The sequence below is a fragment of the Dipodomys merriami genome, unplaced genomic scaffold (genome assembly GCF_024711535.1).
Source record: "Dipodomys merriami isolate MVZ:Mamm:240054 unplaced genomic scaffold, mDipMer1.0.p SCAF_12, whole genome shotgun sequence".
NCBI lineage: Eukaryota > Metazoa > Chordata > Mammalia > Rodentia > Heteromyidae > Dipodomys > Dipodomys merriami.
Window position 1 is genome coordinate 4,091,975 of NW_027202493.1, and position 24,738 is coordinate 4,116,712.

At 36.7% G+C, this 24,738-nt stretch overlaps 1 protein-coding gene across 1 annotated transcript in view; it reads right to left on the reverse strand.

Moving 5' to 3' along the window:
- Positions 1 to 267: 267 nt before the first annotated feature.
- LOC138823000 (disintegrin and metalloproteinase domain-containing protein 18-like) overlaps positions 268 to 24,738 on the reverse strand; it is a 68,271-nt gene continuing 43,800 nt past the window's right edge. The window contains exons 17-19 of the mRNA XM_070015943.1: positions 23,748 to 23,828; positions 12,535 to 12,649; positions 268 to 710 (exon numbers count right to left, since the gene is read on the reverse strand). Of these exons, the coding sequence (XP_069872044.1) occupies positions 553 to 710; positions 12,535 to 12,649; positions 23,748 to 23,828 (354 nt within the window). The 3' untranslated portion in view covers positions 268 to 552. The remainder of the gene's footprint in view (positions 711 to 12,534; positions 12,650 to 23,747; positions 23,829 to 24,738) is intronic.

Sequence of the window (24,738 nt, forward strand, 5' to 3'; positions counted from 1 at the left end):
GAGAATGGACTGTGACAGTGATACTGTACTTAATTAGGGACTTATATGAGAATGTATTGCCTTCATGTATTAAGGACAGCATGCAAAAACCTACAGAAAATCAGAATATAATTTCAGAAGAATTTGGAAGCAATACATTTTTATAGTATTTTGGGCAGAGATAGAAGAATTATGAAATTAAAATAATTGGTTAATAATAAAAGTTTTAATAGAATCCTAGATTGGGAAACTTTTTCTCTTAAGGGAAATCAACTCATTACATTTATATCTAAGTGAAGGAAACTAGCTAAAACGATGCTTTGGATATTTCTTCTCTGACTTACTAAGTTCTCAATACGATGAGGCACACTTACCAAAAAACGTTCCAGGGAAAACAATTTTTTTTTTACTTTTCCCAAGATATTAACAACAAATTCTAGGAAAATAGTAGGAGCACCATTTACATTAAATTTAGATGGTGCATATTTAGGAATGAAGTAACATGTTTTAATGGAGGAAGGCATTGGTGACAGCTGTCCGTAGCCATTTAACCACATGAGTTCTAATTACCCCTCATACTCTCTGTTCCCTCTGCTGCATGATTTTTCTTGCTTCATGTCTCTTCATGATCATAATGGCAAAAGTTATGAAGAATGGCAGGAAAATGTAGAAGCTCAGAATGAGCCAGTTGTCCCGATGCTTACTGAAGCCTTTTTTAATTAAAAATACATCTGCAAATAAAACATCAGAGAAAAATTTATTGGAAACTTAAATTTTAATATTTTCCACTGTAATTATATAGATAATCAAAATTGCAATGCATCATAAGCTGTTAAAAGGAAAATAAATGATATGTTTGTCATTGATTTCCTGTTTATCTTTTATGCCTATGTGTTTAAGTACTATGGTGTTGTATTCATATGGTTTTTTTTTTCTGTTTTGGTGGTGGTGGTGGTGGTGGTGGTGTGGGTCTTAAACTCTGGGCCTGGACACTCTCCCTGAGCTCAAGGCTAATGCTCTCCACTGGAGCCACAGTGCCACTTCTGCTTTTCTGGTGGTTAATTGGAGACAAGAGTCTCACTGCCATTGGAGCCCTGGCTGGCTTTGAACCACAGTCCTCAGATTTCAATCTCCTGAATAGCTAAGATTACAGGCTTCAGCCACTGGCACCAGCTTTGTATTCCTGTTTTGAGTGCTGTTTGCTTTACATCAATGTAGCATTGATAATGTGATACTTAATACATTAGTAAGGCTAATGTTAAAAATTTAGAAAAAATATATTTTAGTCATTCCCTTTGTAAATCACAATTCCTCTGCTTGGAGGAAACAATTTTTCAAATGAATTATGTCTTTTTATATAATCTTAATATTAATGCATCTAGAAAAAGCATTTACTTATTCCTATACTGGAACCTATATCTAAATATGTCTGTGTGTCTGTCTGTACATTTCCCTTTTGATGGATGTATATTGGAGAGTAGTAAATCTTGCTCTTGGCAGATGATTAAGTACATTTTTGTCAAGCATTTCCAGTAACTTTTTAAAGTGTGATAACAATTCCATTCCCACTAATAATCAATGAGAGTCTCTGTTGCCACATTATTGGGTCATTTTCCCATGTATGGAGTCATTCCTCACATACAATGAAATGCAAACATTTCACCTCACCACCCACTGAGATTTGACAAGTGTTTATCTTGTGAGATACAATGTTACATAATACAAAGGAAAGTCTTTACATAAAGATAGAAAATGTCCTTGTACCAGAAAGATACAAGACTTCCAATATAGAGTCATGTATCTTTAGTGACTGAGCTACATTCTTAGAAATGCACCAATAGCTGACTTCATTGTTGCTCATTGTGTAAGCATGCTTACACAGCCCCGTAGGGCATAGCCCATTATATATCTGGGCTATGCCCTGTCAGCTAGTACTCCTCAACTATAAGTTAAGTGTGTTGAATAATACAGGTGACTAATAAAATGGTAAGTGTGTAGCTTAACATAGAAAATGTACAGGAAAAATATGGTATTAAAAGACCCATCCGTGCAAACAATTGCCATGAATAGCACTCAGGACACTTGCTCTGGGCCAGTCTGCATGATAATGAGAAAGGCCAGTGACTCCACACATCCAGGGATTTGTAAACACTACACTTAGGTGGCACTGAGATTATAACAAAATTTCTTTCACGATATTAAATTAACTTTGGCCTATTGTGACATTTTTGCTTCATAAAACTTCTAAATTTGTTGAATGTTTTTGACTTTTGTAATAACACTGCTTAAATCATAAACGTTGCCCAGTTGTATAAAATATTTCTATCTTTACACTTTTTATACTGCTATTGTGACTTGAATTCAGAGCCTGGGATCAGTCTTTTAGCTTCCTTGGTCCAGGCTGATGCTCTACCACATGGAACCACAGCTTCACTTCCCACTTTTTGCTTGTTATTTAGAGATAAAGAGTTTCAAAGACTCTTTATCCTGCTTGGGCTGGCTTAGAACCTTAGTCCTCAGATCTCAACCTCCTGGGAAGGTCGGATTAGAGCTGTGAGAGACTGACTCCCACCTGGGACCATCATTTAAAAAATATCTTTTCTGGGAGTTCCAGGAAGATGGCAGAGGAGAAGCTGGAGGCTAAAGCTCTCCCATAGAAAGCAGTTTTAGTGCTCCAGTGAACAGAGAATCACACCAAGTGTGCCATCACAGTACAGAGAGTTAGGCCAGAGAGGAAAAATCCAGGCAAGGAGACAGATTTGAGCACTTGCCAGCAGCCATGGCTGTGGCTGCAGCGGCAGCAGCCGCGGCAGCCGTAGCTGCCATACCTGCAACACAGAGAGTCTGGGACAAAGGCGCCAGACACAGCGTGCAAGTGGATTCTACTCAACACAAGCAAGAACCAACAAGGAGCAGACATCTTCATCCTACAGTTCACAGACCAGAGACCCAAGAACCAAGACTCCGGCGTGAGTAGAAGCCTGACATCTTCACTCCTTCTCAGGGAGCAGAGGAGGGAAGGCCACCCCTCCCCCCCACTACCAGAGATCTCCATATTGGATACTGACAAAGGCCCGGCTGAGCAGCTAGCTCCAACTCAGGCCTTGGAAGAAAACAAAAGAGCCATTTAGCAGGTCATAGGAACCTAACCTGACCTGCCAGGCTCAGCTCCACCCAGGGAAAAGTCACCCAGCCCCAGCCACCAGCCCCAGGAGTGGCTTTCTTCACTGGGTAAACAGAGCCAGAGGCTGCCCCTCCCTACAGCAGCCTTGACAATCAATTGAAATTCAGTAGACATAAACCTTGAGACTGGCTCCAGGCTGGGCTCTGTGAGTGTCTCAGAAGCTGGCATCTCAGAGAAAAGCTACTGTTTGCTGAAAGGTCTCAACTCTACCCAGAACCAGGCCTCAACACAGCATCTCCAAACTAGAGGAAACAGCCATCTCCCTCATTTGTGATACTCAAAGCAGATCTCCCTCCCATTGAACTAACCTGGGATCACAAAATCCTGGGTAAAGCAGAGCATTTTTCTGCCTGCTCAAACAAACTGACTTAAGAAACCAAACAGTCCACAGGATAATCAAACACCACAAGCAGACCAGACTCTCCAAGAGACTGGTTACAGACACAAGGAAGATACAGGATATTCCCATCCCCCCCCCAAAAAAAATCAAAGAACTCTTTTTTTTGTACCTATCATAAAAAATTTTTTTCTAAAACTTTAAAAATTTTTAACTTTAAAAAATTTGTTTTCCATTAACTTTTTTTTCCACTTATAATTTTTATTTTAGGGATATATGTGTGCGTGCTTTTTTTTTTTTGCTTTTTATAATTTTTTTTTGTTTAGCTCTACTGACCTTTTGACCCTTTTTTTTTCTTCTCATTGTTTTCATTTTTTCTTCTCTTTCTTCTTTGCATGACTTAATTGCTCTTCTGCTCATCCTCAGATATACCCATAGTCGATTATTAGACCTTATCCCCCATTGTGTACACACTTAATCCAGAAATTTATTACTCAATTCAAAACCTCTTAGACTTAAATTCCTTAATTCCAGTACTACCTCTTTATACCTATATCATATATTAAGCATTTTTATTTTTAAGTTTTTCATGTCTCCTATCTATCCATCCCTTTCTCTTATATCAACATTCTTCTCTGAATATTATGCTTTTAATTTGCATAATTTTCAAGTGTTTTACTTTTTAGTTTTTAATTTTTGTTTTTCTATTTTTTGTCTCTTTTTTCTTTCTCTTTCTTCTTTTTTTCTCTCTCTCCACTATCATTCTATCCAACCTATTTCCCACTTTGAGATTAGGACTTAGTTAAATCTCCCTCAGCTTTTCCACAGCCCTCTATTCTTATTTTTACCCACATCTCTCCCTAAACCTAATAATTTCTGGTTTGCCAAATTCTTCTTTGCGGTTCATAGCCCATTAACGCATAGTTGTTTGATGTTGAATAGGTATTTCTGTTGAACTAGATTGTATCTGCAGACTTTTGACTGTGCAACTACAGACTTTGGTCGATGCTTGCGTTAAGATAGTGTTCTAGCACAAAACTGGTGTTACTTTCATCCCAAATGGGCAGAGCAAGCCGGAAAAACACACAAAAAATGGCAAGTCTGGGTATCTCAACTCCCACTCATGATAATCAGGGGACAGATCAGATAATGAATAATCCAGAGGAGAGTTCCCAAAAGACTCTACAAACACTATTGGTAAACATGAAAAGATTGGTAAATGAAAAGATTGAAAACCTGCAAAGGACTCTGTATGAGCATAATAGGGAGAGAGAGGAGGCAAACCAAAGGTCAATACAGGAATATCATGAATGTGAGGAAGCTACTCAAAGATTGATACAGAAATTGCATGAGCAGCTTGAGAACACTCAGAGAGAAATAAAGGAATGTCATGAGCAGGCTGAGATCAGTCAAAGAGAGACAGAAATTGCAGGAGCTGGCCAAGAACAGACAAAGAGAAAGTCAGGAATGGCGTGAACAGGCTGAGAATACTCAAAGAGAACTACAGGAATGGCATGAACGTTAGGAAGCTAATCAAAGAGTAATACAGGAATTGAGAGAGCAGGGTGAGAATACACAAAGATCACTAAAGGCTGAAAGAAGTCAGGGAGGCCACAAAGGGAATGCTGAATGGAACCCAGCAGAAAGAATGGTAGTCCAAGGAAATCATAACCAACCAACTAAGTGATTTGAGAAGTAAAGAAGTTCATACAAGATCTAAAACAAAGTTCCAACAAAGAATTTGAAGCCATCAAAGCCGATCAACTAGAAGAAAAAGAAATAAAAACAAAGTAGAAAGTCTTGACAGTAGGTTAGACCATGCAGAAGATCGAATTTCAGGGATTGAAGACAGCCTAGATATTATAGAGAAAGAACATACAATCATCCAAGACAAATCCAAGAAATGTGATAGATCTATTCAACACTTGGAAGACACCACCAAAAGGCCTAATCTGAGGATAATGGGTGTAGAGGAGCACCTAGAGAGAGAAGTTAATGGTCTAGGAAATTTGTTTAACAGGATCCTAGCAGAGAACTTCCCAAACATGCAAAAAGATAGGCCTATTCAGATACAAGAAGCTTTTAGAACTCCAAATAGACCGGAACAGAACAGGACATCCCACCATCACATTATAATCTGCACAGGATGAATACAGACCAAGGAAAAGATCCTTAAAGCTGTCAAGGAGAAAAGAACAATCACCTACAAAGGGAAACCAATTAGAATCACCTCAGATTTCTCAGCAGAGACAATCAAAGCAAGAAGAGCCTTGAATGATGTATGCCATGACCTAAAAACAAACAACTATCAACCAAGAATTCTGTACCCAGCTAAACTCTCCTTCGTAACCAAAGGTCAACTAAAAATCTTCCATAGCAAAGAAAAATTGAAACAATATATCACCACCAAACCAGCCCTACAAAAGATTCTTAAAGATGTCCTACACATAGAAAACCAACAAGACCAAAATAAAGGCCAAGAGACCACACCCAAACTGAGAATCCAAGAACCATAGGAAGAACTCAGTTGCAGCAGCCCCCAAGAAGGTGGATAAAATGGCAGGAACTCCCAAATACCTCTCAGTCCTATTTGTAAACATTAACGGACTTAACTCTCCAATTAAGCGACATAGATTGTCTAGTTGGATTAAAAAGCAAGATCCTTCTATCTTCTGCCTTCAGGAGTCACATCTTGCCCATAAAAACAAACACATTTTCAATGTAAAAGGCTGGAACAAAGTCTACCAAGCAAATTGCCCCCTTAAACAGGCGGGAGTTGCAATCCTAATATCAGATAAAATAGACTTCAAATTAAAATTTGTGAGAAGAGGTAAAGAAGGTCGCTACATTCTAATTAAGGGATCTCTCCTTCAGGAGGATATTACAATTCTAAATATCTATTTGCCAAACAACGGAGCACCCAAATTTATCCAAGAAACACTATTTTCCCTCAAATCCCACATAGATCCAAAGACATTAATTGTTGGGGACTTTAACACACCACTCTCCAAACTAGATAGATCAATTCAGGAAAAACTCAACATAGAAACCGCAGATCTAACAACTGCATAGATCAACAAGATTTAACCGACATCTACTGAATATTTCACCCAGCATCATCAGAATACATGTTTTTCTCAGCAGGACATGGAACATTTTCAAAAATAGGCCACATTTTAGGCCACAAAGCAAACTGGTCCAAATTCAGAAACATTGAAGTTATACCTTGCATTCTCTTAGACCACAAGGGAATAAAATTAGAACTCAACACCAAAAGCCACCAAAGAAAATCCTGTAACACATGGAGGCTGAACAACACACTTCTGAATCACGAGTGGGTCATGGAAGAGATTAGAAAGGAAATTCAAATGTTCATGATATTCAACAAAAATGAACAAATTACCAGCTCCTCTGGGACACAGCAAAGGCAGTACTCAGGGGCAAGTTAATACCTCTGAGTTCCTACATCAACAAATTGGAGAGATCTGAAATCAGCAATTTAATGAGACATCTGAGCCTCCTTGAAAAAGAGCAGCAGGATAAACCCCAATCCAGTAGACAGAAAGAAATAATCAAAATTAAATCAGAATTAAATGAATTAGAATCCCAAAAAAACATAGAAAGAATCAACAAAATAAAGAGTTGGATCTTCAAAAATATTAAAAAAATTGACAGACCCTTAGCAAATCTTATCAGAAAAAGAGAACACACCCAAATAAATAAACTCAGAGATGAGAAGGGAAGCATCACCACAGAAACAACCAAGATTCAGAACATTATAAGGAAACACTTCTCAAAACATTATGCTAATAAGTTAGAGAACTTGGCAGAAATGGACCTAGTCCTAGCAAATATTGACCTGCTGAAACTAAACCAAGATGAGTTAAACCATCTTAACAGGCCCATATCAAGTATTGAAATAGAAACAACAATAAGAGACCTCCCATTTAAGAAAAGCCCAAGACCAGATGGTTTTACAGAGGAATTCTACAAGGCCTTCAAAGCAGAGCTCACACCAATACTCCTCCAACTCTTCAATGAAATTGAAAGGGAAAGTTCATTACCAAACTCATTCTAAGAAACCATCATAACTCTCATCTCAAAACCAGGCAGGGACTCATCAAAGAAGGAGAAGTATAGACCTATTTCTTTGATGAACATTGATGCAAAACTTCTCAACAAAATTTTGGCCAATCGACTTCAACAATTCATCCAAAAAAACCATACACCATGATCAAACAGGGTTCATTTCAAGGATGCAAAGCTGGTTCAATATATGCAAATCAATTTATATAATTCATCACATCAGCAAGAGCAAGGATAAGAACCACATGGTTATCTCAATAGATGCAGAAAAAGCATTTGACAAGATCCATCACCCCTTTATGATGAAGTTCTTGAAAAATTAGGAATCCATGGAACATTCCTCAATACAATAAAGGCTGTACATGACAAACCTACAGCCAGCATTATACTTAGTGGTGAAAAACTAATGCCATTTCCTCGTAACTCAAGAACGAGACAAAAATGTCCACTCTCTCCACTTCTCTTCAATCTAGTATTAGAATGCCTAGCTACAGCAATGAGACAAGATGCAGACATAAAGGGGATCCAAATAGGGAAAGAAGTAAAACTCCCCTTCTTTGCAGATGACATAATCTTGTATTTAAAGAATCCCACAGACTCCATTCCCAAATTACTCAAGCTGATTCAAAACTTTGGCAAAGTAACAGGTTATGAAATTAATCCCCCAAAATCAATGGCTTTTCTGTATGCCAACAATGAGAAAAGTGTGGCTGAAATGAACAAAGTAACTCCATTTGTAATAGCCCCACAAAAAATAACATACCTAGGAATTAACTTAACTAAAGAAGTGAAGGACCTTTATGATGAAAACTTTAAAAACTTGAAAAAGGAAATCAAAACAGAACTTAGAAAGTGGCCAAAACTCCCATGCTCCTGGATTGGAAAGATCAACATCGTGAAAATGGCAATACTTCCCAAGCTATCTACAAATTCAATGCAATACCTATCAATATTCCAAACTCATTCTTCAAGGAAATAGAAGAAGTAATCCAAAAATTCATATGGAACAATAAAAGACCCCGAATAGCAAAAATGATCCTCAACAGAAAGGACAGTGCTGGAGGAATATCAATTCTAAATTTCAAACTCTACTACAAAGCCATAGTAATCAAACCAGCTTGCTACTGGCACAAGAACAGACCAATGGAATAGAATTGAAAACCCATAAATGAACATACAGACCTATAGCCATCTAATCTTCGATAAGGGAGCTAAAAAAAATAGAATGGAAGACAGACAGCCTCTTCAGTAAATGGTGGTGGCAAAATTGGTTAATCACTTGTAGAAAACTAAAGCTAGATCCTTATATATCACCCTGCACCAGAATCAACTCCAAATGGATCAAAGCCTTGGGAGTCAAAGAAGACACTCTGAAAACATTACAGGATGGAATAGGAGAAACCCTAGGTCTCCTTGGGACAGGCCAAAATTTTCTTAATAGAGACCCAGAAACACAAGAAATCAAAGAAAGGTTGGACAAATGGGATTGCATGAAATTGCAGAGCTTCTGCATGGCAAAGGACATAGCTAGCAAGATCAATAGAAAGCCCATGGATTGGGAGAAGATCTTCACTAGCCATACAACGGACAAGGGTCTCATATCTAAAATATATCTGGAACTCAAAAAATTAAATCCCCCAACAACAAATCTTCAAAGAAACAACTGCCCAATAAACAGGTGAGCTGAAGACTTAAAAAGAAACTTCTCTGAAGAGGAAAGAAGGATGGCCAATAGACACATGAAGAAATGCTCAACCTCCCTAGCCATAAGAGACATGCAAATCAAAACAACATTGAGATACCACCTCACCCCAGTTAGAATGGCAAAAATCAAGAACTCTAATAACAACAGATGCTGGAGGGGATGTGGACAGAAGGGAACCTTACTGCATTGTTTTTGGGAGTGTAAACTTGTTCAACCACTTTGGAAAGCAGTATAGAGGTTCCTCAAAGGACTCCACATAGAGCTCCCCTATGACCCAGCAATCCCACTTTTGGGCATTTACCCAAATGTTCACAAACAAGACCACACTAAAGCTACCAGCACGACTATGTTTATTGCAGCATTATTTACCATAGCTAAGATATGGAACCAACCCAGATGCCCCTCAGTAGATGAATGGATCAAGAAAATGTGGTATATATACACAATGGAATTCTATGCCTCCATCAGAAAGAATGACATTGCCCCATTTGTTAGGAAATGGAAAGACTTGGAAAAATTATATTAAGTGAAGTAAGCCAGGCCCAAAGAAACATTGGTCCCATGGTTTCCCTTATTTGCAATAACTAGTATATGTATGAGTCAAGCAGAAAATGTCACATAAGGTGATGTTAGGGAAATGAACCTTATGATATGTATTCAAATGTTTTTTTTTCTTTCATGCGATTGTTTCTAACACATTTATAAGATGATTTCTTTTTTGCTTTGTATGTCCCTCCCCCACGGTATAACCCCTGCTTTCATTGTATTTGATGTCGGTATAATTTGTGGAGGGGAAGGGAAAAAACAAATAATTTAAATAGGGATACAGGTGGACCCATTGCAACAATGAGATGTACAAGTCGTTATGTCGAAAACGAATTTTACAACTTTGGTCGGGGAAAATTGGGTGGGGACTGGGGAGAGGATGGGAAGGGATGTGAAGGGGAAACAAAGGAGGAGGCTACAATGCTTGATAGGAAATGTATTCCTTATCTTGCCCAGGTAATTTTAACTCCTCTGTACAGTATTTTCACAATTTAAAAACAAAAAAAACTAAAGAAGAAAAATCTTTTCTGCCTGGTGCTGGTGCTTACGCCTGTAATCCTAGCTACTCAAGAGGCTGAGATCTGAGGATCACAGTTCAAACCAGCCCAGACAAGAATGTCCATAAGACTCTTCTCTCCAATAAACCTCTCAGAAAACTGGAAGTGACGCTGTGGCTCAAGAGGTAGAGTTCTTGCCTTGAGCAGAAGAGCTGAGGGACAGCGCCCAGGCTCAGATTTCAAGCCCCACAACAGCAAAATCTTTTCTGTAAATTATCTCCCTCTTTCTCTCCTGAATCTTTCATCACATATATACAATATATACATTGTATATATACATTGTCTCACACATGCCATTTATTTCTCAAAGATCACATTTTTATACTCTGAGTTTTTAAATTATAATTTTATTGTTATTAAGGTATACAGAAGGGTTATAATTTCATAAATCAGATAATGAGTATATTTCTATTTTTGGACAATGTCAGCCTTTCCTTCATTTCCCCCAGTGTTCCCCCCCCCGTCTTTGCCCACAACTTCATGTCCCACATAGTATATACTGAAATACTCATACTCTTACTTGTTGACAAATATTCATGCGATTTTTTCTTATTATTCTATCATGGCTGGAAATGAATGTCCATTTCTCAGGGTTTCTTTTTCAAGAATTAGCAATTATCTCAGAGATTTTGCTTCCAAAATACTGTTGCTTCTTGAACTTCTAGCCATTGCTCTTACTGTACATCACTTTTACTATACCATGGACTGCTTTGTTACACAGATTAACTACACAGTCTGGTTTGTCAATGCATGCAATACCTAATAACTTACAAACACCTTTGTCAAATGTCCCATGACATCTTCACATGAATTCTATCAGATAATTAACTCCTTTATATAAAACTAAACTGATGATATTGATGCTCTACTCATGCTGATTCTTTCATGGGAATCTGGATCCCATCCTCAGCCATTGTCCCCAGGTTTCATATATAATTGAGAAGCACCCTTTTTTCATTGTTTCTTACAAATTTCTGATACTATGAAGTAACTTATTTACATTCCATTGTTTACTTCAGGACTTTCTAATCAAGGACATTGCATTCTAAATAACCTAACTTCATTCAGGCTGACATTATGAAACTTCCATATTCTTCCATCTTATTGCATATGTAGACTTCTTGAAATGGAATCACAATTTTGTGTGTGTGTGTGTGCTGGTCCTGGGGTTTGAACTGGCCTGGACACTGCCCCTGAGCTTCTTTTGCTCAAGGCTAGCACTCTATCACTTGAGCCACAGCACCACTCCTTGCTTTTTCTGAGGTTTCTGGAGATAAGAGATAAGAGTCACACAGACTTTTCTGTGTGGGCTGGCTTTGAACCATGATCCTCAGACCTCAGCCTCTTGCATATAGCTAGGATTACAGGCATGAGCCACTAGCACCCAATTTTGTTATTTCTCTGGATGCCAAATAAAATATACATTCCTTAAATCAACTAATAGCTGTGATCTTGCCTTCGTCCATAGGAGAAAGTATCAATATGTACCCTATCACTCAAAATGTTATTTACTATTTTTCCTAATATACTTTGTTTTTCTGAAAATGTCATTCATAGTGTACAGTTGATGTTTTTCCCCCCAGTACTAGAGTTTGTGCTCAAGGACTCACAATTCCTAGACTTGTACTCTATCACTTAAGTGTCACCTCCAGCCTGGCTTTCTGTGAGATATTCTAAGATGGAGTCTCAAGAACTCTTCTGTCTAGGTTGGCTTTGAACTGTGATCCTACTTATCTCAGCCTCTTGGGTAGTTAGGAATATAGACATCTACCACCAATATCCAGCTAGTTTCTTTTTAATAATCTACAATTTATTATAATGGGTAGTACAAATAATGCATGTAGTTTTCATTATTTTATACATAATTTTCAATTCTACATATATGTTCTACATAGACTTCTTGACATTTATTGACTCTTAAAGGCAGTATATTATTTTAGCTTATTTTACTAGATTGATTACAGTTGAATGTTTCAGAAAATCTGATAACAAATATTGTATAATCATTTAAATAGCACTATCATTCACAATAACTCTTTGAACTAGTCACAGCATGAATGATTGACTAGATTTGACTAGAACTAGATTTCTTTACTCTGCTCCACAGAAAACAAAATTCTATTTTGCTTTCAATACTGACCAGATTTCTGCACATTTCCATCATCGACACTGCCCCCTGGTGAGCCAATCTGGAGCTCACAGTCTGGAGGCCGATGGCCAGGAAAGCAGTGGCAATTCCCCAAATTATTGCATATCTGAAACCAAAAAAATTTGGTCACTTTGACATGTTTTAGTATCTCTTTCTGATATAAATGCCTGACTTACACAGAGGAAGTAATTTTTTCATATTTTTCATGTTTATTACTATACATTATAGGAAATGGGTTAGGGAAAAGTAGTGACAATCTCAACAATATCAACTGGCAACAGGATAATATATTTTTAGCAGCTATATATTGACTATTTTAGTAAGATTTTTATCTTCTCCAATAACCTTTAAAAAATGACATTAAATAAGGTTATGTGCCTTGCATCCACAGAGAGAAATTTAAATGTTTTTACAATATTGTCTTCTTTACTTATTTTGGAAACAACTTTGATCATACTTTGGACATTTTCTATGTGCACTCTATTTTCTGTTATGGGGATAAGGCAAATATCAATGAACATGAACACTTAAATTTCTTATCCTAGCTCTTTTATTGGCAATACTTAGTCAATAATGTTGTTTTCAAGTAAATATATTTTCCAAAACAAAACCATATGAAAATAAAATATTAATACTTAACATTAAAACAAAAAGGTGCATCAGATTAGTGATACTCAGCATATTGAGGTAGGAGGTTAGTGAGTTCCTGGACAGTCTGGGATACATAAAGTGACTATTTTTTTAAAAATTAGGAAAATTATCCATTACTAGAAGTTTATTTTTGGCATTATTCCCAAATCATTGGTGCCTCACATCTTAATATTTTAATATTAATTTTTAAATATATGAATTAAGAGTCCATCTCACCCGAGTAAGACTGGCCAGCATTGAGAATATAGACAATAACCAGTGCTGGTGGGAAGGTAGGAAAAGGAGCCCTATTGCACTGTTGGTGAGAATGTCAGCTCATGCAACCACTCTGGAAGGCAGTTTGGAGTTCACTCAAAAACCTAATCAGCCATACCATTCTTGGGCATCTACCCAAAGCATTACAAATCAGGATATGGTAAAGAAATTTGCACATCCATGTTCACTGCTACCAAGTGAACCAAGTTTCCACAACCAAGTTATGGAAACAGCCCAGGTACCCTACAATAGATGACTGGATTAAGAAAATATGATACATATATACAATGGTATTTCACTTATCTATTAGAATGTTATGTCATTTGCAGTGAAATTGATGAATGTAGAAAAAATCATTTTAAGTAAGTCAGCACACAGAGACAAATGACACGTATTATCTCTCATATGTGGAAGCTAGGTCTAAAATACAAGCCTATATGATAACATATACAGGGTTTTGTGTAAATATGCACAAACAAATTGACTAAAGGACGGCACACTTAGGGGAGGAGCCCAAAGGTGTAATGCTTCTAACAGCTAATAAACGGCATTAAAAAATGAATACCAGAAAGCAGCAACATGTTTAGTGGGGGAGAAGATGAACGGGGAACATGAAAGGTGTGAGGAAGGATGAGAAAATGCAATCATTTTATTCATGTACAGTGTGTACAAATTGATCTATGTAATTTGAGGGGAGGGGTGGAAGGGGTAAAATAGGGGAGAACAATGAAAAGGGTGGTATTGATCAAAGTGCTCCTTACTCAAAATCTGGCACGTGGAATTTTTTATAACCTCTTTATACAACTACTTAACTATATGTGTGTGTGTATCTTACATGTATTTAGAAGCATACATGCCAATAGACACAAACACATTGATGTGATGTGTTTTTTCCAAAGTAATGCCGATAATATACCATGAAGTTATCATACTTGTAGGTATAAATGTGCAGAACTGACACTGCTCTTTCTAGTACTAGGGATCAAACCAAGGGTCTTGTGCATGCTAGGTAAGCATTCTACCACTGATCTACAATCCCCAGCTCAGAACCTGCAGGGTTTAAAAATTGTACTCATAATATTCCATAGTCTGGATAATCCAACAATCCTACAGAATTACCCTATGCCTACACTCATACTCAACTAATAGCTTTAAAGTTCATTGAAACTGTTAACCCCTTTGTCCAATGTATCAAAAGAAATTAAACAAAGTGTTCAAACTATTACAATCTTGAATTCCACAAGGTAGTTTTACTCTATACATCTCCTCTATGGTTGACTCTAAATTGTACTGGTTTAATATAGAGACAGATAGAGATGGAGACAGAGATAGAGACAGAAAGAGAGGTAGAGACTTATTTGTGGGGTTTGAGCTCAGGCTCTACAACCTGAGTAAAGCCCTGAGTCCTTTTGTCTTTAATAGTTTGGTTGTCTTTTGTTTTGTAACTAGGATCTCACATTTGTGCCTGGGGCTAACCTGGAACAAAATCTTCCTGCCCTTGAGTGGCAAGACTGGAACGCCGCAGTGCCCAGCTTTTTACTGGTTAAGCTGAGATCAAACAAACTTTTTGCCCAACCTGTCCTCTATCTCAATCCTCACAGTCTCTAACTCCCAGGTAGATAGAATTACAGGCTTGAGTCACTGCACCTGGTTTGGCAGGTGCAGGAAATAAGAATTTGAATACAACTTTGTGCTTCATTTTAAGCTTACACCACAATTGTCATCCTTTGGTGAACCAATATGCATTTATTTCAGTGACATAAAACAATAAAGGGTATCACTGTAATTTCACAAAAAAAAATGATGGTTGGTTAGAGCGAAATAATACCAGTTAATAATTAAGTATTGACATTTCAGATCACACATGTAGACTGGCTGGCTTTCGAACAGGAAAAATGAGCAAATCTCACAAATGTTAAACCCTTATTGGCAATGTCTGTAATCTCCAGGAAATGAGAATGTAGAAAAGTAATCATATAATGTTCTGTACAGTGTAAACACAATGAAGCTAGCCTCAGGCTCCTCCATGATAGGAAGAAGTATCAGGAGATGATATTAGAGTTTCAGAGTTTGGAGGAAAACAAATTTTCTAGGCAACTTTTGTGGGTCTTTTTAGCCCCACAAAAATAGTTATTTTAGATCATTTTATTTTTGTGATATGTACAATCTCTAAATGTGTATCTCCCATTATCTTCCATTAATTTTTCCTCCCACACTTTGCATAATGTGTTATCAGAGAACTCTAAGCTGCCTGTGAAAGTGGAACAATCACATGACAGAACTTTTGACCTAAAGTCACAAATCTAATTTCCAGAGTGACATAATTTTTAAGAAACAAAATAAGGAAACAAATTTGTTAGAACACTAGAGGCCTCAAATTCCAAAATGGCCAAGCGAAACAATTTAGAGGTAAAAGAGGTTGGTATAAGAAGGTGGTATGGGCTGGGAAGGTGGCTCAGTGGTAGAGTGCTTGTCTTGCATGCATGAGGCCCTGGGTTCGATTCCTCAGCACCAAATAAGCAGAAAAAGCTGGAAGTGGCACTGTGACAAGTGGTAAGAGCACTAGCCTTGAGCTGAAGAGCTGAGGAGCAGTGCCCAGGCCCAAAGTTCAGGCCCACGACCGGATCCCCCCCCCAAAAAAGAAGGTGGTGTGTGAAAGCAAACTGTGTCCAAATTTTTTAATGATTTATTTTTTTAATGAATTTTTAAATGATTTATTGAAAATGAAAGGAAATGTATAAAGAAGAAACAGAAGTAAATACTAAAGATATAAAGAGAAATAAGCATATTTATTAATAAGAGGCAAAGATGATCACAATAGATTAAATAATGAAAATTAGGAAATAAAGCTCTGTGTGTGTGTGTGTGTGTGTGTGTGTGTGTGTGTGTGTGTGTGTGTGTAAACACAGGTAAAATGCATCAGAATATAGCCAAAATAAAAATACTAAAAGTAAGATATCCCAGGTACACGTAAGTTTTAAACTACAAATTAAAGAGATACAGAATGAACTGAATTTTAAAATCAAACACACATAAGTAAGTCTTACTCTAGAACAATTCTTAAATGGGTCAGATAAATAGTGGGTTAAAAAATCATCAACTAAATCCTTATAAGAAAGGGATTTATTCTATTATAAATAAAGTTGGTCAGTATAAGATGTGTTTTCACATGGTTGGTTGGAAATGGTTTATGCATACAATACTTTGTCTACACGTTTGTAAAATCAAATAAACAAAATCTTATCAATTATAAAGCACCATAGAAATGTAAAGTTGTCCCATTTTACTCAGATATTTGAATGAGGTATCTCCCACAAAATCTGAAGAATAGTATGATTATGAAACGGGGTGCAGAGCATATGCTTCGGACTTCATCTTGTATTATTTCATTGGTTTCTTCCCCCAGCCCTTGCTCTCCAGCTGTTGAAATCATAATAAATTAGTCATCTGTTTTTTCAAGATATTATTCGCAGCCAATTTTGGCTTTAGTTCTTTTTCACCTTTATTTGCCTGTGGCTTCTTAGGAAAAATGACTCCGCTTATAACAGGCCAAATATACTAGAGTGGCCGGCCTTCCACACTGGGATGCTCTAAACACATGCATGTATGAGCATGCTTGAGCCAGGCTGGGATTCAGCCCTTCACACTTCCTTCTGGACCATTTCCTCTCTCACTCATCTGTCAGGATAAGATACCGAGCGAGGCATTCTTTATTTCTGCCCTGTCCTGTAGGAGTGGACAATTGAACTCAAGTTTCGAGGTAACTGGAAGTACAACCATTTCTTGGACCACTGGAGTCTGAGTCCTTGGACCCGAACAAACAATTGACCATCCCCCACTGTGTCCTGCCCAGTCTCATCTCATGTCTGTCCTGATTTCTCTACCCTCCCCCCGTCGACCCCCAAATTCACTCTCCAATATCGCATTCTTGCTGAACCTTGCATGCTGAATGCTCCCGGAACTTGCCACAAAAAAGCCACTAAGTCAGACGCTCTGAAACCGCAGGGCCAGATTTCATGTGGATTCTCACACTTCTACTCATCACTTATTGAAGCATCTGTTCTCCATGGTTTTCTGCACACATTTTCAGAGGCTGTTTGCCATGACATCTCCCAACCAGGTCCGAAATGAAAATTCAAAACTCCTGGTTAGAGAAGGCTTGTCTCCACCGTGTCCTGCACACAGGCTGTCCGGTTTCACATGTCATTTCTGTGTGACTGGATTGCAGTGACCTGCCCTTTCGATGCCTTAATATCCATTTAAGGTTATTTTAAGGATGTACTGAGATCCTGCATACACCTGGTGCAAGCACTCATTAACTATTAGTTATGACAATGATTGTTGTCTGGCTAGAGGAGACTAAATTAGAAATTTCCATTACCCACACAAAGGCAGTCGAGTTACCTAGGGCATTTCTCTTCCCCAGATCGAATGCTATGTGGGCTTCAGTTTGTGTGTTTCCCTTTCTTCTGAAGGGAAGGGCATGCTGGAATTGGGTACTTTCCTTACTCTAGTTAAGATCTGTTAGACTCCAATCACTTAAGCTTTGATGAAACAATTTATTTTCAAGGCAGATTCATGACATGAAATAGAATAAATACTCTCTCTGTGCTGGATGGGAGACTTGGAGTAGGATTGTCCTGTCTTTACTACAAGATTCTGATAGGTCTCCAAGAGGTAAAACTCATGAAAGTATGGGAGAACACATAGACTGACTTCTCTTATCCACATTTCTCACTCAGTCAATAATAAATAATCTTCTGTGTCACAAATAACAAACAGCAGATGTATTTTTTGGTCAATTAAACCAATATAAAAGAAACATCATACCAAACTCTCTACAAACATGTTCAGAAAACAGAAACATAAATAATATACCCAATAAATAATAACACTCATCCTGTTAGGCCTATCTTACTCTTAATTCCAAAATCAAACAATGACATTGCATGAAAGGAAATCTCCAGACCAACAGTGGAGAAATCTTTGAAAAAGTTAGCAAATTCCCTCCAACAATTTATAAAGATAGCAGTTCAACACAAACAAATGGCATTTATTCTGGGTACACAAGGCAAGGTTTTTAAAAATGTAAACACACACAGTGTAACCCATAGTATAAATAAACAAAAAAGGAAAAAATCATGTGATTATATTTATTAGGAGAAAAAGAATCTGATAAAATATAGCACCATATATAATAAAAAGTCTCAGCAAATTAGGAATAGACTGAGAAATCCTCACTTTGAGAAAAAGGGGGGAAAATTCAAAAAAACATTTCTATAGCTAATATCACACAAGTGAGAAACCAGAAGATTTCCACAAGAACTGCTCTGGGAAAGTATCTTATCAATTATATTTTGAAAGATACTAAGGAAATATTTTTTAAAGAAGTACACACAGCAAGTGTGCCTGTACCTGTCTGTAATATCAGCAGTCAGGAGGCCATATATCAAGACCCTGTCCTCCAAAGGAAAAGGAGAATGAGATGGAAAAAGAAGAGAAGGAGGAGGAGAAAACAGAGGAAGAAGTAAAAGAGAAGAAGGAAGAGGAGGTGGAGAAGGAAGAGAAAGAGGAAGAAGAGGAAGAAGACAAAGAGGAAGAGAAGGGCAACAGCATAACTTCAATATCAGATCAAAAATACTAATTACAAGACATGTTTGACATTTACCAAACATGAACATAAATAATTATACCAAACTAAATTTGCAAAACTCAAATAAAAAACAAATCTGTTTGGTTTATTCTTGAAACTGAAGGTTGATTTATGATTTAAAAATTCAACAAGTGTTCTCTGAATTAATAGAATAATGAAGAAAGTTATAAGATAAATTCAAATAATATAGAAAATGAGTCTGTTAAAATTAAGCATTGATCCATGATTTTAAAAAGCACACTTAGTAAATTGAAAACATAAGGATTATTTTTATCTGAAAAGCAGCACAACAATTTTCTGCAAATATTAAAGTAAAATGTAAATTGTTGAAATATTTTCTTTCACAATGGGGAAGAGGAGATGAAAATAGTCGCAACTTAGAGACAATTGTACATTAAAACTTTGAATTTAAAATTCTCTTCTTAGATTGGAGAATTAACTTTTTGTTTTAGCACTAATTACTTCCATCTTTACAAGTATTATGTAAAAGAACATCCAAATAATTTCCTAATGAGACAGGCAGTCCTAGTTGTATTGCCACCATATAAATATTATACATATTATATGTTATATATGCCATATATGTATATAATGTATTTTTAGTATATATAGTAATATAAATTTCAACAGATAATCTTGCCAGCATTAAAGCTGGACAGATAGTTCAGAAGAACTGCAGAATATTCAAAATTCCAAAATTCAATTTTTCCTTCCTTTCACTGATACAATTGCTAGTTTTAGGAATTATCCCACACAGCCTTTGCTAACAGTAAAATCCACTGCTTGTGTTCAGTTAGTTGGAAATATTTAATCAAATGTTTAATGTGGTAATGATGACTAGATATTTACAATCCTCTTGCACTGTCATAGAAATATGTTAGGAGAACAATGCCTGGTGGACTGTCTCTCACATTAATACAATTCATTTTTTTTAAATTTAACTTTATTGTAAGGGTGATGTAGAGAGGGATTACAGTTACATAAGGAAGATAATGAGTACATTTCTTGTCAAACATTGTTACCCCCTCCCTCATTTTCTCCTGCTTTCTATCTCCCCCCAGATCCCTCCCCTCCCCCAAGTTGTAAAGTTCATTTCCAACAAAGTGTCTTTGAGTATCGCCGTTGCATTAGTTCACCCTTTGTCCTTTGTCTCACCATTCTGTTATTCTCTTTCCCTTCCCCAAATTAGATAAACATATATACAGGACACAGGGTACCAAAATGAACAGTGACAACAGGGGATAAACCAAAGAGGGAAAAAACAAAGGAAAAAAGACATAACTTCACACCATATATTTTTAAAAAACTCTTATTTCCATAGTTCATTTCGATTATCATCATTTTATATGGTCTTATGTACATAGGTATTGAGCTATTATGATTAAAAACAATAAAAATAATATTCTCTTCCAACATTAATAATTAGAGAAAGATGATAAACTTCTAGGGAAACTAATCAAGAGTATATTATTAATGAAAACATAACGAGAAGACTATATCTGCCAATATTTTATAAATAATGGTATTAATGACCCAAGTGCATATTAATAAAATTGGATCACAACTATAAAAAATACATTCGTGTCTTAAGATGTGTCATTTGGGCATAAATACAGCTTCTGCAACATTTCCTTAGATATTCCTTGACTTTTTCATTACTTTTACTTTTTATTTTAAAATATTTTATTATAAAACATAACATACATAGAGAAATATAAATAAGCATGCATATAAAGCCAGTGTTGCTGGCACAGCACTGTAATCCTCACTACTTAGGAAGCAAAGATCTGAGGATCAATTGAGGTTCAAAGTCATCCCAGTCAGGAACGTTCATGAGACTCTTATCTCCATTAACTACCATGAAGCTAGAAGTGGAGCTGTGAGTGGTAAAGCACTAGCCTTGAACAAAAAATAAAAACTCAGGGAAAGTGCTCAGGCTCTGAGTTCTAGCACCAGAAGAGACAGACAGACAGAGATAGAAACAAAGATGAGAGACACAAAGACAGAGAGACAGAAAAACAGACAGAGATGTGTGCATATATATACATGTATATAGTATATACATATACATATATACATGTATATATATGTTTGTGTATATATACATATGCATGTATATGTACATTAGGTATTTTCTTAACAAATATCATGTTTTACATTGTATATTTAATGAGAAAATCCAAAATGTCTGAGTAAAATAACAATTGAATGAACAATCATCTATTAAGAAAACTTTGGGACTGGGAAAGTGGCTTAGTGGTAGAGTGCTTGCCTCGCATGCATGAAGCCCTGGATTCAATTCCTCAGTATCACATACACAGAAAAGGCTAGCACTGAGTAGCGCACCAGTGGCTCACACCTATAATCCTAGCTACTCAGGAGGCTAAGGTGGGAAGATCGAGGTTCAAAGCCAGCCCGGGCAGGAAACTCTGTGAGATTCTTATCTCCAATAAACCATTAGAAAACCGGAAGTGGTGCTGCAGTTCAAGTGGTAGAGCACTAACCTTGAGCTGAAGATCTGAGGGACAGCACCCAGGCCCAGAGTTCAAGCCCCAAATCCAAACCCCCTCCCCCGCAAAAAAAGCTAGAAGTGGTGTTGTAGCTCAAGTGGTAGAGTGCCAGCCTTGAGCAAAAGAAGCTCAGGGACAGTTCCCAGGCCCAGAGTTCAAGCCCCAAGACTGGCCGAAAGAAAGAGAGAGATAAAGAGAGAGAAAGAGAGGAGAGAGAGAGGAAGGAAAGAAGGAAGGAAGGAAGGAAGGAAGGAAGGAAGGAAGGAAGGAAGGAAGGAAGGAAGGAAGGAAGGAAGGAAGGAAGGAAGGAAGGTTTGTATTCAATATGATAAAGTATCAAAAACTTGACACTATACAATGCTGATGTGAGATTTTATAAAATATTAAGATTGAAACCTAAGATAAAAATTTACATAAGAAAGCAACATATCAGGCAACAATTATACAAAATACAAAAGAAAAACTGGTGGTATGTGGCTTAAGTGGTAGAGAACCAGCCATGAGCAAAAATGCTGAGCATGAGCAAAAATGCTGAGCAATAGTGAGAGACACTGAGTTCAAGTCTCAGTACACACACACACACACACACACACACACACACACACACACACACACACACACACACACACACACACACACACACACACAAAGAAAAGAAAAGATAAAAGAAGACCTGGCTTCATTTTTGTTAACAACCTGTTTGTTTGTTTTTTTTGATGGTCGTGGAACTTGAACTCTGGGCTTGGGCTTTATCCCTGCTCTCTCTCAAGGCAAGCGTTCTACCGCTTGAGCCACAGTGCCACTTCTGGTTTTCTGATAGGATGGGAAGGGGAAACAAAGGAGGAGGCAACAATGCTTGATAAGAAATGTACTCATTATCTTACCCATGTAATTGTGGCCCCTCTGTATGATATTTTCACAATAAAAAAAAAAGAGTCTTACAGACTTTCCTGTCCGGTCTGGCTTTGAACCATGATCCTCACATCTCAGCCTCCTAAGTAGCTAAGATTACAGGCATGAGCCACCTGTGCCCAGCTTCATAGTCAAATTTTATATTTTCCAAACTAACATATTTACAAATTATAAACTTTAATACTAGTAAATTTTGGTGAATTTGGATTCTCTTATTGTTGACTGTACTTGATTTCCTTCTATGAAAATAAGAAAACACCAACCTGCAACAGCAATACTCACAAGAAATGATTTGTACAACTTAGGGGGAGGGATATGGGAAAGAGAAAGAGGGAGAAAAATGAGGCAGGGGGTAACAAGTTCAACAAGAAATGTACTTACCACCTTACTTATGTAACTGTAACCTCTCTGTACATCACCTTGACAATAAAATTAAAATAAAAAAACAGATATACAAAGAAAAAAAGAAAACAAATGACTCAAATGTGTAAATGGCAAGAAATGAAAATGCAACCTCAACCTACCAAAACATTTTGATTCAATTACCTGGTTAAATTTTTTTAAAAATAAAAACTATCTTTTGCACAAGATTGAATTTTCTGTTGGATATTTTCCCTATCAACATGTTTTAATTATGCACTCTCTGTAAAATAATATATAATCACACACTTTAATTATTAAGTGTTTGAGGGAGAATATATTATATTCTCAAATATGCATCTTTATTTGTAATTATTTAATCAGATACTTGATAAAAGAAAAGGATTACACTCTTTTTGAAATCAGGATATGACTAGAAACATGATTGGAGGATGTGACTGCAGATGTGATTGGACGATGTGATGATTGGAGAATGTTTATGTCACAGATGAAAATCATGGCATACTTTTTGACAAGTAAAACAAAAGCAAACGTAGTTACAAAGTACATACAAATGCCCTAAAAACAAAACAGACATAAAATACATATAAATGCATTTTTATGAATATATATATATATGGTGCTGATGACAAATTGTTGGTGTTTACAATAAATTCTATACATATCCAGTACAGTGCATTCAGTTTTAGATTATCTCACTTGCCCTTTTTTCTATAAATCAGCTAGACACAGACAAATTTAGTTGAGAAGTAATAAAGATGACCAGTGTTCTCAAACAGGATATTCATTGCATTCCTCACAATAACATACTATTTGGAATTATGAAAGGAAAGATTACTTACCCCATTTCCTTTGCATTTTTGAGTGGCATTACAGTTATATCCCATTAAATGAGCTCCTCTGCAGGTTTTGTTGATACAGTACTAAAATTGAACACACAATATGTCACAGTCATTCAGAAAGTCCATGTAAAATGAGGAAAACTGAACTACTTGTTACATCATCATGGGAGATGCACAAGTTGAGCATCTTACTCACACTGTGATTCTGGTACAGTATTCTGACATTCCAATATGAATTCTCAACTGAACCTATACCTTGGCATGGGTTGTTTAAATATAACATCATAATTGAAATATGGGTAGTTTCAGGGGAAAACACAAGCAATGAAAGGCCAAATCATAGCTCAACAAAATAAACAAGAGGAAACTGGTACTTGAAAAGGTTGGTATAGAGTCAAAGGGGGAAGGTATATGAATGAAGAGAGGGAAAGAGGCAGAGAATGCAGTCAAATGCTCAACACATATTCTACAATATTTATGAAAAGTGAAGGAAGGGATGGATTAAGGGGTGGGTTAGACTGTTGGAAGGGGTGATATTGACCAAGATGCATTGTATTCACAAATTGCTTTGTGAATAGTAACTGCTTTGTACAGTTAAAGATAATAAAGACGGTTTTTAAAAGCTCAGAGAATGAAATATAGATGAATATTAAATATCAGCATAAAAGCTGATCAAATAATTCACTATATGAAGACAACACATGCAAATGAAAACTAGCTTCTTGTAATTATTTCTTCAAAATAAAAATGCAGCCCTCCTTTGCTTCTTATACTCAATATATTATATATAGCCTTGCAGTTACCCAAGAAAAGGAAAGACACATTGTAAAGGAAGAGGTAAAAACCATCTGTGCATGACATAATCTTATGTGCACATATTCTCATCTATAGAAATAGCTACAGTGAACATCTAAATCAATATAATTTTGTCAACAGAGGAATAAAAAAGCATTTGGCAAAGTACAACATCCTTTCATGAAAAGACTCTAAG